The following is a 15,130-nucleotide window of genomic DNA, read 5'->3' on the forward strand; positions in this document are numbered from 1 at the left end:
TGCAGTTACAGAATTCCTCGCTCCGGCTTATCTTAGACATTTTATTAAATGTTTAAAAAACACTTATTTGCCGAGGAACATTGTGTGATGTTTCAAAGCTTCTTAAAACCCTCATTTGTGTATTTGGGGAGGAAATTATTTAAGTACAGCTATATTTAACACCCATTTAATCAGACTTTACCAAAACCTCACAGTAAGCTCTACACCAGGGGTAGGCAACCTTTCTGATGACAAGTGCCATTTAAAATTTCCTCAGAAGTCAGTGTGCCATATGATTGCATTAGCAATAAATTTAATAACGCTCTGTATGAACAGTTACACAATATATAGAACCACTTTATAGAATATTTGTTCGCAGATGTTGGCAGCTATCAGCAAATAGTTATCAGCTGTTTTGAAACAAAAAAAAGACACTTTTATCCATAACAAGAACTCCACAATAGCAAATGAACTGTACAACAGAAAATACAAACGCTATTTATGGTCTCCTCACAACAATGATAAGAGAAATAAACTGGGCCAATATGGCATGTTTGTTAATATTCAACCCAACCCTTCAACTCATTCATGTCACCTTAAAGATAAACTTGTTTCTCCATCAGCTCTTCAGCTCTAATGATTCAGTAAGGACATCTCCTGGTTTCATCTTCATGTTTCCCTCTCACCAGATATCCAAACCGATATCATGACCAGCAGGTTTTACAGCTGTGGCTCCAGCAAACATCAGCTACTAGAAAGAAATATTAAATAAATTCTAACAACAGCTGATCAAGCTTAAACGTGCTGCTGTTGTTTAGCGCGACATCCGGCGGTTTCCTCTTTCTGGCGCAAAGTGGACGATAAACAAACAAGAGAGAAAAGCCGATCAGCTTATGATTGACCAGTTTCATGATTGAAGTAGCAACAGGGGAGAGAGAAGAGGCAGCTGTGCAGAGTAACAGAATAAATCCACCTTTGTGCCTTTTTCCATTCTAGCTGAAGTCCGGGACAAACTGCGTCCCTTCTCAGCTCAACACCAAACGCCTAATATTTTCTCTGAATGCGGGACGATTCCATCTTTGTATGGGATGGTTGGCAACTCTACTAAGCTTGTGAATTAAAGTTCACTATCAGTAACATCATAGCACCCACCCAGCTGTATAGACACTCTGTCATGCTAGCTAGCACGCAGTACGAGTTATTGTAACTGACTGTAAAAAGTCAGCACAACGAAAATAAACTACACCTAAACTTGGTTCATATCTGACCCAGACAGACTGCAGGTCATAACTTCTTACCTGAAGTTCAGTTCACCTGACACTCGGACCGGCGGCCGCCTCGGGTCTCTCCTTCTCCTGCCTCCCCTTTCTCTCATCCACCTGCTGGCCTCCACCACTTATTAATGTTAATGAATCTGTGGAGGCTCCGGCATAGCCACCACCAAACAAATGAGTTTTGTTTTGTTTTTTTCTACACACCGACCAGCATCTGGCCAATCCACCACTTTCATTGTTTATACCGTTACCAAAAAAAAAAAAAAAAAAAAAAAAAAAAAAAAATCCATCAAGCCACGGTATGCCCGGTGGCCAGTCCAGCTATGGTCTTGCCATCACTTAACCCTTCGCATGCCAACTGTGGCACGCGTGCCCAGGGTTGCCGACCCCTGCTCTACACCCTTCCAACCCTAAAAGAAACATCTACATATTTTTCATGCATTTCCTGCACCATTCATTTTTTATTTTATTTATTTATTTTTACATCCGTTTGCAAATAGAACCAACATTTTACAAAATATTTTAACTGGGGCATTTCCCCAGTTATCATCCATCCACGCTGCAGGTCTTGCAAGTCCAGACTGCTGTTCACAGGTCCAGTTCCAACACCCACCTACTCTACCTAATGGCATGGTCAGTGTAAGCTAAATATGATGTGTGAGGTGCAAAATTTTATGATTGTTAATAATATTGTGGACTTGTAGCAGGGAAAAGTACCTTATCAGTGATGTCAGCTCATCAAATATGTAAACTTGTCTCCAACTGTTTATGGTCTATTACAGTTTGCAACATTTATACATTAAGTTTTTGACTCTTTAAGACATCCTGTGTGATTCCATCAAGCAAAATCTGCATACTGAGCTTAAAAAAAAACCCTTGCCCTTAAGACTTGTATACAGTGAGAGCCAAATCGAAGGACTTCTTAAGGTGGATTTTGCAACTGGAGCCCTGTGAACTTAAGGTGTCCTTATAAATTGTATCCCTGCTTATAAATGTTGATCAGAATGCCTTAAACCTCTCCATTGCAGTCTAACCACGTAGAAAATGATTGACTTTTTTGTCTGAACTGTTAATCAGTCTGTGTAACTGGGTTCTAGTTAGTGCAGCAAGCTGTGGCGAAGAAAGTTAATGACAAGAAACTCCAGAAAATAAATGCCTTCTCTGGAATTCATCTTCAAGCTTTGCTCAAATGCCTCCATTACTGCCAGAACCGACTCTGATAAGCAAAATACAAACGACAAAAAACTGTTGACAAGGAAACTCTAAAACAGAAGCCCTTATTCTTGTGTACACTTTTGGTATTTATTATCTCACCTTTTCAGCCGTTTTCTCTTTAAAATAATTTTGATCCTTTTGATTTTTATCTCTAAAACTTAAGGATGACAGAATTATTGTAGTTGCAAAAAGCACTTCCAACAAACAGTAGACTCTAGTCTGTATGCGTTAGGGTGTAATTCGCAGTTATGTTTGACATTATTTACACATACGGTATGCTTTGTCACCAACAATGAGCGTTTGGTATCCAGTAACCTGTGCAAACTGTTCTTGTGAGTATGGTACAATCAAGACAGCTTTCAGATGTACAGTTGTTTGGGATGGTAACTACAATGGCTTAAGGTCCATGTGATCGAGGAAGGAGGGAAGAGCTGAAGACTCCCCCCTGCCTCCCTGCCTGGCAGCGGTAGTGCAGGTCAAAGTTCAAAAGGTCAAAAAGTAAAAATGGGCGGTGGGTTTCCATTCTTAAAGTAGGAGGTCATCAGTTCATCTGTCAGGTGGCCAGTGCGATTGTGCCACCTCCTCACCTGATGGTGCCACTTGCTTTCTGCATTAGAAGGGATGTCACTGCAAAACCAATCCCACCTGGAAAAGAAGCAACGGAGCAGTTATGAAAACAGTCACAAATGTAGCTTGGGTTTGTGCAGGAGTCACTATGGCACATGTAAGGCATCTGTAGTAGTACTGCATGAGACTGGATGAAAATGTAACAGAAAAGCTAGATGCATGAGAAAGATGTGAACAATTAGCCTTTAAAAAAATAAAATAAAATACATGATGCCACAAACAAAACTGCAATACAAGTGTGAATCCAACTGCAGTGACAGGTTAAACAGTCTCTTGCATGAACAACCATAAAAAGCAAATACTTATGTGAGCAGCACAATGATACCAGAACAATTTATACCCAAAATTAATACAGACAACAATTATATCTTTTGGTAAATTAACCTGAAACATTAAAATTCCCTTAAGATAGTTTCATATTTGTGCTACAGCAGGTGCCCATATGACAGGAATGCAGCAGCCCACATTTGCCAACCTGCAGCACTTTGCCCTATCTTCTCCTGCACTCCATCCCCCATTTCCTGTCTACTCTTCACTGCAAACCTGTCACTAAAAAGGCAAAAAGCCCAAAACGAAATCTTTTAAAAGAAACAAGTCATTTCAGAAACGCACCTTTTCCGGCCCCATGCTGGGACACTTCCAATTGTACAGGTAATACTGTAGATTCCCATCACCGATGCCAAACTTAAGCTTTTCCAAGAAAGTCTTGTTTTCCATTAGATCCAGTGCATTAAAGACATCAAACCCTTTCTGAATAAAGAAACAGGAAAAATTATTAGGTTTTTGAAAGTAAACATTTCAGAGAACATGTTTTTAAAGATTGAACATGCACCGATTTGGCCAAGATGAGGGCATCAGACATCAGGTCGAGCAGGGGGGTGGTGGTGTGCACATTGTAGAAGGAGTATGCCGCTTTTAGACTGCGGTGCACAGGATGATTCATAATGGTAGAGGGCAGAGTGTAGAAACTCAGGAAGTCTGTCACTTTGCCATCATTCTGTAATGACAACAAAGTAACCCTTAGTTACTTGGAGAGAATTTTAAAGGGTTTTTTTTTCCCCTCAAAGATTTTTTCTGGATTCTTTACCTCCACCACATAAGTGTCAATAATATTCTCTTGGGGCAGCAACCAGTGTTCCACCTCTTCCTGATTCATGACTGGCACCAGGTTGAATTGGCTCAGATATTCACGGAGGAGGCGATGCACCACGGGCACGTCCTTCTTGGTCATTGGCCGCAGACCAGAAGTCTTTGGGGCCTGAAAGAGCGATGACAAGGACGAATACATTAAAAGACATGCTGGAAGAGAGGCGATTTCTAAAGTGACTGAAAATTTGTGTTAGTCGCCAACAACCTCTGGCAAGCGGTACAACTTCATGGTCCGCTGCATAGTCATGTTCCTGCTCAGATGGGAAAACTTCACTTCAATTAGTTTTCGAGGGTTCAAAGAGCGATGCCAGTACCTGCACGAAGGAAACGTCATTAAGTACCAATTTAAGCAGTGAATGAAATCTAACCCTAGGGCTTGGGGGTTAGAAAATATCCCTGTCACACCCACCTGCATGTGCCCACAGGTTTGGGTAGTACCACTCCAGCAGTATACACTGCCTGAAAGATTCCCTGCAGGTTGACCCGTCTGGTGATCTCTCTGATCAGAACTGGAGCGACTCGTTTGGAGCGAAGCTTCTTGTGGACGCAGAGGAAATTAATCTCAACCATTTTCTTCTCTCTAAAGCAGAAAAAAAAACAAAACAATCATGAGACATTTATTTATTTCAATAACACACTGAATACAATCTATTAGAAATACTAGTCATAGGCCAGTAACAGAAACAAAACAAGTTCCATCGGGAAGTAAATAATGGACGGAGAATAACATACCGACTCCCCCCCCCCGCCAAACTATTCTGTTTACTTACATGTCATAGATGTGGATGGTGGCAGGAATGGCACTGATAAAGCCAACCAGCTTCTGGTTGGAGTTAACCCTCACTCCACAGTGCCACTGAGGCAACCAGCCAGGAGGTCGCAGGGCCCTGAGGACGACAAGGTCAGTCAAAAATGCCACACATTTCTATGCACTTGTATTAATATTTGAACAATATTTAAATATGAGAAATTACCAGAGCAGGAACTCAGGAGAATAGTCAAATCGGAACATGTTATCATCATCTTCAACATAGTTCTCGTTGAGAAGGGTGTAAAGCTCCTTGAGCTGGTTGTGGAGAGAAGAAAAGAATAAGAGTCATCTTAAAAAGTCAAGAGCACCAAATTAAAAAACAAAACCAAACCACATTTCTACAATGAACATTTGACAAAAGGACAAAGTTTCTGATTGGACTGCTACTACACTCTGACCAAACAACAAGCACTTCTGCATAAACAGTCACATAATTACTGAGAGGACAAACTTGGAATAAAAAACAAAACACTAGTTTCTTAACAAAATGTAGTGCAAAGCACCACGAGTCCAGGACTTTGTTACTGAAAGACGAATTCCTCCTGTGCATGCTTGCTGTGAGTGTTTATATGCTTTCTTACCACAGCGGGGTTCCCTAGGTCGAGGGTGTCCCAGCTGAAGCCCTGCGGGAGGCTGTAGGGCTCTTCTCGAATGTTGTCTTTGTCAGGTTCAATGGAGCCGTGTGATGTCACCGTCTCCCCTGAAGGAAAAGTAAACAGAAGTCTGACAAAGCACAAAAACCTGCAAATTATATACACTCTTTTAGACTGTCACTCTTAGAAGACCAGAAAGCAATGGCACATCCACTGGCCACCTCATTAGGTACACATTCCCAACATTTATGCAAATCTCTCATCAGCCCTTTACCTGACAGCAACTCTGTGCATGTAGGCAGATAGACATTGATAAGATGTCCTGCTGAATTTCAAAACAAGCATTAAAATAGGGAGGAAAGGCGATTTAGGTGACTATGACTGTAGCATGGTTGTTGGTGCTGGATGGATTGGTCTGAATATTTCAGAAACTGCTGATCTACTACTGATTATCCCCACAACCATCTCTAGGACTTACAGAGAATGGCCAGAAAATATCCAGTGAGTTATTTGGGAGAAAACGCTTTGATGATGTCAAAGGAGCATAGAGGCAGACTCCTTTGAGCTGATAGAAAAGCACCAGGACCTCAATTAACTACTTGTTACAACAAAACTATGCAGCAGAGCATTTCTAAATGCACAACAGTCAAACCTTCAAGCAGACTACAGTGGGTGCCACTCCTGTCAGCTACGAACAGGAGACTGTGACTAAAATTCAGCTTACCAAAACTGCAGAACAGAAGACAGGAAAAATACTGCCTGGTTTGATGAGTCCTAATTTCTGCTGTGACATTCGGATGGTAGGGTCAGAGTTCGGCATAGATTTATGTTGCCAACAGCTCAGGATACTGGCAGTGAAGCAACAGTGTGGGGAAAGCTTCCTTGGTCACATTGGGCCCCTCAGAATAAAACAACATTTAAACACCACAGCCTACCTGAGTACTGTTGCTGACAGTGTGATTCCCTTTATGACCATAGTGTACCCATCTTCTGATGGCTGTTTCCAGTAGGCTACCATGTCATATAATAAAGGTCAAGTAATCTCAAACTGGATACTTGAACATGAAATGAGATCAGTGTACTCAAATGGCCTCCCGATTCACCAGATTGCAAACAAAAAGAGCACATCTGCGGTATATTGCTCCGCGGCTGCTCCGCGGCTGCTGAGTGAGCCCTCATCTGGGACTCTCCTCAGCTCTTTCTGGGACAGTGGCGCGGCTGCCCCTCTGTTGGTCTTCCTTGGTCTCTTGTGTTCTGGGGGCCTCTGGATGTCTGGAGTTTTGATCTCCTCCACACCTGCTTCACGCCCTGGAGGACAGGGCTGTGGCCCCCCCACACCCTCTAGCAGATTATTACATGAAGGAACCTTTTAAAAAAACAAAAAACAAGCGCGTCCATGCTCACAGGTGTACACACGGGTGATCACACCCACAAACTACACCCTTTTTGGCTCCTACCTCAAAGCACACTGTGTTCTGTTGATCTTATGTGCTGCACAATAATGTTTAACATTTAGTATTTACTGTCATATTCCCATATATCATTGTGATGTTGTTTATTCTATTACTCTTGTTCTCTTCTGCTTGCTTTCTTTTTTCTTTCTCAGCAGGTGATCCAGGTGATTGATATATGCATTTTTTTTCTCTGCCCGTTCTGTTGGTTTTTGTCTTTTGCCCTTCTCCCCCGTCCCTCTTCTCAGCTGTTTCTCTTTCCCTCTTTATTTCTCCCCTTCTTTCCCCCAGTCAAGTCTGTCCCGTATTCAGTAAGTGAAAATAAAATAAACAATAAAAGGTGAATCAAATGGACCATTACGGCAAGGCTGGGATGGTCAGTTTGGTAAAGTAAATCCGTTGGGCATCTTTCTTTGCCTTTAGACAACAATTCTGATGGCAAAAGAGCCAAACGGGACAGGCCAAAAAAAAAAAAAAAAAAGTAATCACCTCCCCCTTATGTGTACCATTCATTCACTGTGTCTCAAAATGACACTTTTACAACCATGATGCACATTTAGGATGATTTTCATTGTAAAAATACTGTTGCCCTGTTTTTAAGTATTTGGTCACATCGGACCTTCGGTCTAATTACAAACCATAAATAAACATGTGACGTCAGCTTAAAGGTGTAACTACAACTTCTGCAAGTCACAGAAGGAACTGTGCACGGAAATATCCATTGCAAGGTGCCTGTATCAGCATGTGTGCATGTCTCTTTGGGGGCTGGCTGCCGAATCACGAACTGTGTCATTCACGAAGTTAGAAACACAGCTGCGATTACAATTTGGAGACTAACCAACACACAAATAAATTAAGATATACTTCTCTGAAAAGAGGCACAAGTACTAAACTGATAAAAAAAAAAAAGAATTAGTATCTACAAACAAAAGGAAATTAAATCATAAATATTCAACACTGGAAATATTAGTTATTAAACAAAGTCACAAATTGAAGAAAGCCAGTCTCAGAAAGCTCTTTTCTCCAAAGACGGGTTTTCTTCAGGAATCGGGTCCCTTTAAAAACCACTCCAACTCTTCCAACTTACGCCCTGTTTACATCGTCTCCATCCTAACCGACAGCTAAATCAGATTTGAAAGCGTATAAAATGTAGCGGCATTGATGTACTTCTGACAAACTATACACAGAAAACACGGCAACAACGAGGCGTAAAACGGGGCCGATCCTATCAGAGACCAGCACCTTGTTCGTGCACACACTTTAAAGGGAAATTAGACATGACATTGAGGGGGAAAGCGTGAACAGTAGAACAATATCTAAAAATAAAATCTGTAAATTCTGTAAAGGAAGAGAAAAAATAAAACTACGCTGATCTTAAAGCTAAAATGCAAGCCTGTAAAAAGAGAATAAAAACTCATGAGCCATTAAAAAAAAAAAAAAAAAAAAAAGAAATGAGAGAAATAGATGTGCAGCTTCCTCATAACCATGCCTAATCATCAATTCCTTTCACAATTCCAGGCACATTTCACCAACAGATTGCAAAATAATGCTGTTGTACCGAGCTTTTGCATACTTGAGTCATAAGCACAAGCCTTTTTCCCTTCTGTTCACTCTGTGTTAACTGACCATCTGTGTAAGCCCACTTTTGTCCACATGCAGAAAAAAAAACCCCAAAACAACAACAAAAACATTCTTTTATCAATCCCTAAAGATTTGACCTATAAGCTACATATTGGCATGAAATACAGAACTACGCCATCTGTAACCATACCTAGTTTGGGCACAGGCTGTGTGTCCCAGAACTGGTAACTCCTCCGAGTGGCCTCCTCCATGGTTTTGGCTGGACCTTGGCCAACAGAGAACAGTTCAATGGCCTTTTGGATCTCCTGTAGCTTATCAGCTGGCAACGAATTCACCTGTTTGGGAAGTAAACACAAATATACATCAAACAAGACAACAACAAACAGAAGTCGATCCTATCTAAACAGTCTTTAACCATTCTGTATCTAAACTGTGATTTTAGTAGTTTACACCTTAACTGGACCGTTTCTCCTTTCCTTTTAGGTTAGGTTTATAACCCATTAAGACAGAAATGCATAAATTCATGCCTTGGCAAGGGGGTCCTGAGCTGCTTCTGTGGCACCAGATTTCTTCTTCTTTTTTTGCTTCCTTTTCTTCTTCTTGGCGCCAGTGTCGTCCCCAAGACCCCTCTCACTGGAACAGGACAGAAATAGATGGCATCCTTTTTAAGACTGATCTCAGAAGAAAAGAAAATCATGGTGGAAATTTATTTTCTGCGATCTGCTTTTAAACAACACCCAAGCTTATTAAACCACCGACACTTCCAACACAATTTACATTTCATTGCTGATGCAAAGCCTTGTTAGCCGAGGAGTAGCTGTGTGTTTAAACTAACAACACGAGGTGTAGCTCTAGGGCAGCTAAAAACACAATAAAACCAGTCCTTCAGCTAAAACATACAGAAATTCCCAAGTTGTTTGCAGGATGTTTAGAAGTGAGTGCAGATTTTCAGAATAACCCTCTCTTCTGATCTGCTCCAACCAGAAAAGCCACATATCTCCAGCCAGCTACTTCATCTTCTGGCAACATACTTACACAGGATAATCTCATTAGTGTCCAAGAGGGGAGAAATGCAGGCCAGTACGCAGCCTGTATTTGAAACACCAGCACAGATGGTGAATCAGATGACATCTAGAAGAAGAGTATCTGTGCGTGTGTGTTTATGTACTGTATGTACAAGAGCCCAGCAAGTGACTGGAACAATGGACAACAAAACATTCAATGGTTTGTTCTCCCACTTTCCATTTCAACAGGGTAGAGCAGTTAAGGGGCCAAACAATTGTTTCTGAGTGCAGGAAGGTTCAAAGACCTGCAGGGGAATATGTTTCACTTTAGCTAGGGTGACCAACCGTCCTCTTTTCCCCGGACATGTCCACTTTTCACGTTCTGTCCGGGGGGATTTTTGAGATTGATTAAAAAAAAAAAAAAGGCCGAGTTTTCCTATATTCCAACAGAGGACCCATGTGTGTGACATCATCCCCAAACTGCTGCTTTCTGAGTTGTTCTGCGCTCACAGACGGGACAGACAGCGCACAGCAACTGTTTAAAAGATCCCAAAGCGCAAGTGCATCTTTTCAGACGAACTGCAAAAGAGATTTCACTCGTACAGACCCAGTACTGGTAATTTTTCTTATGCAGATGAGGCATTATTTCTGTACCATTATTTAATTCAGGGGCTTTTAAGGTTTTTTTGCACTTGTTGACTTGTAAAAGCCTATATGACATAGTTTACAATTCACAATCCATTAACTGCACAGAGAAGGAATCTTTTAAATATGTCAAATATGTTTCTTTAAGCAAGTCCTTCATGACTGAGCCAAGAGTCCTCTTTTTTGGAAATCAAAATATGGTCACCCTACTTTAGCCATACAGCAACGTGGGTTTGAGGTAGAATTCTGCAACATTAGGTTAATTTATTTCTCAGATTTTATCTTTATTCGCTTCTTTGTGTCTCTAAAAACGGAAACGCGTGGCTGTGGAGTCAGATTTCCTCCAGTTAGTGATCAGATGTTTGCGAAAACTATCTTACAGAGACGCATTCTTATTCCACTTGTTCTACTAAAAACAAAGGTCAGCTGCTTTGCGGACACGCGGTTTCATATGTGACACCACTTCTCTCTTTAAAAAAAAAAATACAATAAAAAAAAAAAACAGGGTTTCTATCAAAGCTTGTACTGAGTAAGAGCAACCGAGCTAGGCTGCTTTAAGATCGTGAACAATTCTGTGACTAAAGAGGGAATTCAAAGCCCTCACTTCACAACGCCGGGGCCCAGGTATATTATGTTTAAGCTGAGTGCTTTTTGCATGCACGTTTGTGCTTGTTTCACTTTTGATCTTGCACCGAATCCACACACACACAGACAATGCCAGGTACGCTAGCATGCAAGCTAATACGCTACATGTCAGCTGGCGCAAACGTGATTTGCATCATTTACCGTCAACACAGCAACGGCATGCGAAGAACACCGGAAACTATCAATTTAGTTAAAAGTTTATTTTTTCTGCAAGTTTTATGAGTAACAGAAACATGCGTCTTGGTGTAAAATTGGCTTCTAAACGCACTTTGCTTTCTCCTTTCTAACCATATACTTAGGAAAACGCTAAGGCCAGCCTATATTTGGAAAAGACATCCTTCTCAGCCAATCGGATGAAAGAACAAGCAAGCGAACGTTGCTACTAACCAATAGGATGAAAGAAAATGGGCTGGACAACGTCGACGGATGGCCGTCTATCCCGACTGCTCACCGAGGTTTAGTTTAAGTTAATTTTGTTAAAATCTCCAGAGCCGTGACGTATTTTACGCCACCGACCGAGTAAGCCTGCCTCCTTACCCATCGTCAAAGTGGTGCTCTTCATTTTCACAGTCGCTGCAGTGTGCGTGATCCTCTACATCTTCTTTCTCCGGCATCGGTGCTGTCTCATTCTCATCCGCCATCTTCAACCAGGAAGTGAGGCTCCACCGCGTGCCCCTTGACACCTTTAAAAGAGTCTCGACGCTATTGGCTGAAACGTGCAGTGGAGGCGTAGCCATGGTCGTGTATTTTTACCCGATCATTTCCAAATATTTACGATAAACAGAAGGCTCGTAATGGAGCGGGCACGGTTTGTCGTTTTAAAGCGTCCATTTTTAAGTTCTCACAGCCCCAGTAAAAATAGTTTTTTTGTGTATTTAATATATTTTCCCTCTAAAGACAAACAGCCATGTGGCGCCCATACAACCCAAAGGCAAATGAAATCACTGGAGTGGAAACACGTGTAAAATGGTGAATCTTGCAAGATAATCTGAGGCCTAATAAATTAATATTACAGCAGGGTGAGTAAGAAGGCAAAGTCATGTTCAGATTTAGGTGGATTATTTAATGAGACCATCTGAGTAGATTAAGCATTGTGGCGTTGATATTTCTTATTTGAAAGTCAGTTAAAATGCACTAACAGTTAGGTAAAAATGTACATTAGCTGTTCTTTTACGTAGTCTGCGTAGTGATTAGCGCCTCCAAAGCAGCCAAAACCTTTTAGGCCCACATCTAATCTATTTTCATAATAAATAAACCCTGATAGGAGCATTAAAGAACCCAGTTTTTGCATAAAGTAAGCTAACAGGATATTCTTCTATTGACGTTTTGCATGAATACATTAAAAGTAGTGACACGGTGTTTAACAATAATTACTACAGCAATGGAGCTACAGCTACGGCAACAACAGTTGGACAAAATACCCACAGAGTTGCAACATACACAGTATAAGAAATCGTGGCAGTCATATGAGACGATAACATGATTATATTTGCTAATGATTATTTCAGAGAGCCGTGTGTGATTACTTTTTGTTAGCAATGCAACATTTTGACCTAAATATCAACAGGGACTATATTAATATATTTGAGGTGTATTTTTGAACCATTTCTGCTGATGTTAAAAACATATCTGTGATGATTTTAGCGTTAATTTTAGACTTTTTAGCAACATATTTCTTGAAGGGGGAAAACTACTAATACTGACCTCATTTTTCTGTCATTGTGGTGTTGCTGACTGACATTCACAACCCACTGTGTGTGTGTTTTTGTATTTAATTAAGTTTACCACAAAATATTCAGTGGGTGGATTAACTCATAATTCACGGAGATGCTCGGAAACAAAAGAAGTCCAGTTGTTGGAGAAATTGCTGCCATGCTGTGTAATGTGAAATTTCATAAATATTGCTAAGAGTTTTCATTTTTTTTGTCTTTACTTTTGGCCTAATCAGGCAGGGACATATCCATTGATAGTTCTAATGTTGGAATATAAAGATTTATCATGTTTTAGGCTGACAGCTTTAGAGTACCACAGAAAAGTCAGACAAAAATTCACAGATTAGAACCTTCTGGTTATGCATTTATTAAAGTGTCAGGTGTCCACACACAACACTGTGGACTTTTGAAACTAAAACAGACACTTGTATCTTTTGACAGCATGTGAAAAAAATTGTTAGAAGTGCTTTATAAAAACATTTTTCTTGCAAACATAACCACTCAAACGCATCCCACAGCTTCTATATTAAACATTAAGAGAGCAAAGTTTTACTTCACCCACTATTAAATACATATTACATTCTTCTCAAAAACCAGCGTGACCATTAAAACTGTAATTACAGTAATTACTTTTCATCGCTGGACCATTTTATTATCAGTGAACCTCCTTATAAGAGTATTAAAAGATTCACTGTAGCCTGGAGTAATTAGTGGTTGTATTAGATTGATGCAATTAGTTTTTAACAGCATTTTTTTCTAGATCTGAATACGAAGACAAAAGTTGACAAAATGAAAGAAGCTTATATGGAAATACTGTATCGTTAAAAGTCAAATATGATTTTAAACAAGCACATTTGAACATATGTGAAATGATGCTAAGATAAAATACAACACATTTAAGAAAAAAGCTTATCTTTGCAAGTTAAGTCTGTCATGTTCTGCTGGAAGATGTAAGAATATGTTAGAATTTGTCTTCCAGACAGAATTTAAAAAAGTGCCCAGATATCTGGAGTATCAAGTACTTGTACCTGGGCAGCATGGGCCATGGCGCCCTGGGGCACTCACTAACACAAAATTAAATCTGTATTACAGCACAGTTAATGGTGCCAATAATAACATCTAAAACACTGATGTTTATGTATATTGTCAAACACAGTTAGTTACACTTGGTTTACATCTCATTGCAATTCTGTTATAGCATCAATTTAAGAAGTGCTATTTTACTTAAGCGATCATTATTCTTCAAGTTAAAAAAACATGTTAAAAAATAAAATGATGACATAAAATAAATGATCTTCATTCTCTCTAACAGTCCCTTTTTCTACATTTTTTTGTTATGAATTACAGTCACCAGAGGGCATGTGTCCATCTCTGACAGACACCTTTCTTCAAGCACTGGGAAGTGGTTTTGTGCAAACTGGACCACTTGGGGTCTGAACTGTAAGACAACGGCAGCATTCTGTCTCTGTCTGTTTACACTCGGAGCTCCTCCTTCCAAGGTCCTTCATTGTCCAGATATCTGATTGTCTTGTTCAGATGTGTGTCACGCTTTGCCTTTGGCAGCGGCAATACGCTCAGCCATAGTTTTGACAGGAACACCTCTGCGAGTCACTTTGACATGGATAAAGAGTGTAGCAGGAGAAAGGCTAGAACCATCTGCCTTCAGTAAGTGAATATGTCGATAACCTGGGTGGGGAGAAGAAACAAAAAAAAGAGTATGACACATATTAAAAAGAACATCTGAGAGTGAAGACTGACTTGTAGACTAAATCTTAATAAGCACCTATGCGAAAGCTTGTAAAAGGTAAAGTGAACTGCCCCACAAAGTCATTTTTGGCAGCATGATCGTGGTCCTCCACTACAAACCGCACCAGGGCCAGCTCAGGGACCTGCAGCTGGAAGCTCAGAGTACAGTCCCAGCGAGGGTTGAAACCTGCAGAGGGCGCACAAGAGCTGTAAATACACCATCTGGTGCATTAAACCGTTCAAACAAACTAATCATGGCATTGGATTGAAAAGACTCCTACACAAGTATATATTCCAAGATTTGAATAAGGTACAAAGAAGCTTTCTGACATCATCTCTTGTCTCCTGTCACTGCATTATAAAAGTAACACTGATTTACAGAAATGCCTGCATTGAATTTAAATATACATAGATAACATATATATTATCACTCTGCAAAAAAAAAAATACATATAAAAATGTATTTTTAAAATTTTATTGTTGTGGATAAATAAATAAATAAATAAATATTACCATTGTTGTCAATGCGGTGGGTTTTTTGTTTTGCTTTATCAATAGCCACCCCATGAATTTCCACCCACACTAGTGGGTCCACAATGGAGCTCGCCTTCTCTGTGTTGATTTTTGGCAGCTGTTGTGCAGATATTATCTGAAAAAGCAAAACATAATTCATCATTGTGTGCATGAAATTATCATTA

General features: G+C 40.2%; 2 protein-coding genes across 3 annotated transcripts in view; both read right to left on the reverse strand.

Annotated features, from left to right (window-relative positions):
* Positions 1 to 1,681: 1,681 nt before the first annotated feature.
* LOC309704097 (glycylpeptide N-tetradecanoyltransferase 1-like) lies at positions 1,682 to 11,806 on the reverse strand. The gene is made up of 12 exons (XM_082529063.1): positions 11,512 to 11,806; positions 9,208 to 9,313; positions 8,871 to 9,015; positions 5,637 to 5,755; positions 5,219 to 5,310; positions 5,015 to 5,131; positions 4,654 to 4,824; positions 4,450 to 4,558; positions 4,183 to 4,353; positions 3,928 to 4,092; positions 3,708 to 3,845; positions 1,682 to 3,113 (listed from the first exon to the last, which is right to left on the reverse strand). The coding sequence occupies exons 1-12, from the start codon at positions 11,709 to 11,711 to the stop codon at positions 3,093 to 3,095; spliced, it is 1,554 nt and encodes a 517-aa protein (XP_082385189.1). The 5' UTR covers positions 11,712 to 11,806; the 3' UTR covers positions 1,682 to 3,092.
* A 1,231-nt stretch (positions 11,807 to 13,037) lies between these two features.
* Positions 13,038 to 15,130, reverse strand: part of plcd3a (phospholipase C, delta 3a) — a 28,851-nt gene continuing 26,758 nt past the window's right edge. For both annotated transcript variants that reach the window (XM_082529042.1, XM_082529043.1), the window contains exons 13-15: positions 14,946 to 15,081; positions 14,470 to 14,619; positions 13,038 to 14,372 (exon numbers count right to left, since the gene is read on the reverse strand). In XM_082529042.1, coding sequence (XP_082385168.1) covers positions 14,230 to 14,372; positions 14,470 to 14,619; positions 14,946 to 15,081 — 429 coding nt within the window. In that variant the 3' untranslated portion in view covers positions 13,038 to 14,229. The remainder of the gene's footprint in view (positions 14,373 to 14,469; positions 14,620 to 14,945; positions 15,082 to 15,130) is intronic.

Source organism: Aulonocara stuartgranti (genome assembly GCF_965226115.1).
Source record: "Aulonocara stuartgranti genome assembly, chromosome: 4".
Lineage (NCBI taxonomy): Eukaryota > Metazoa > Chordata > Actinopteri > Cichliformes > Cichlidae > Aulonocara > Aulonocara stuartgranti.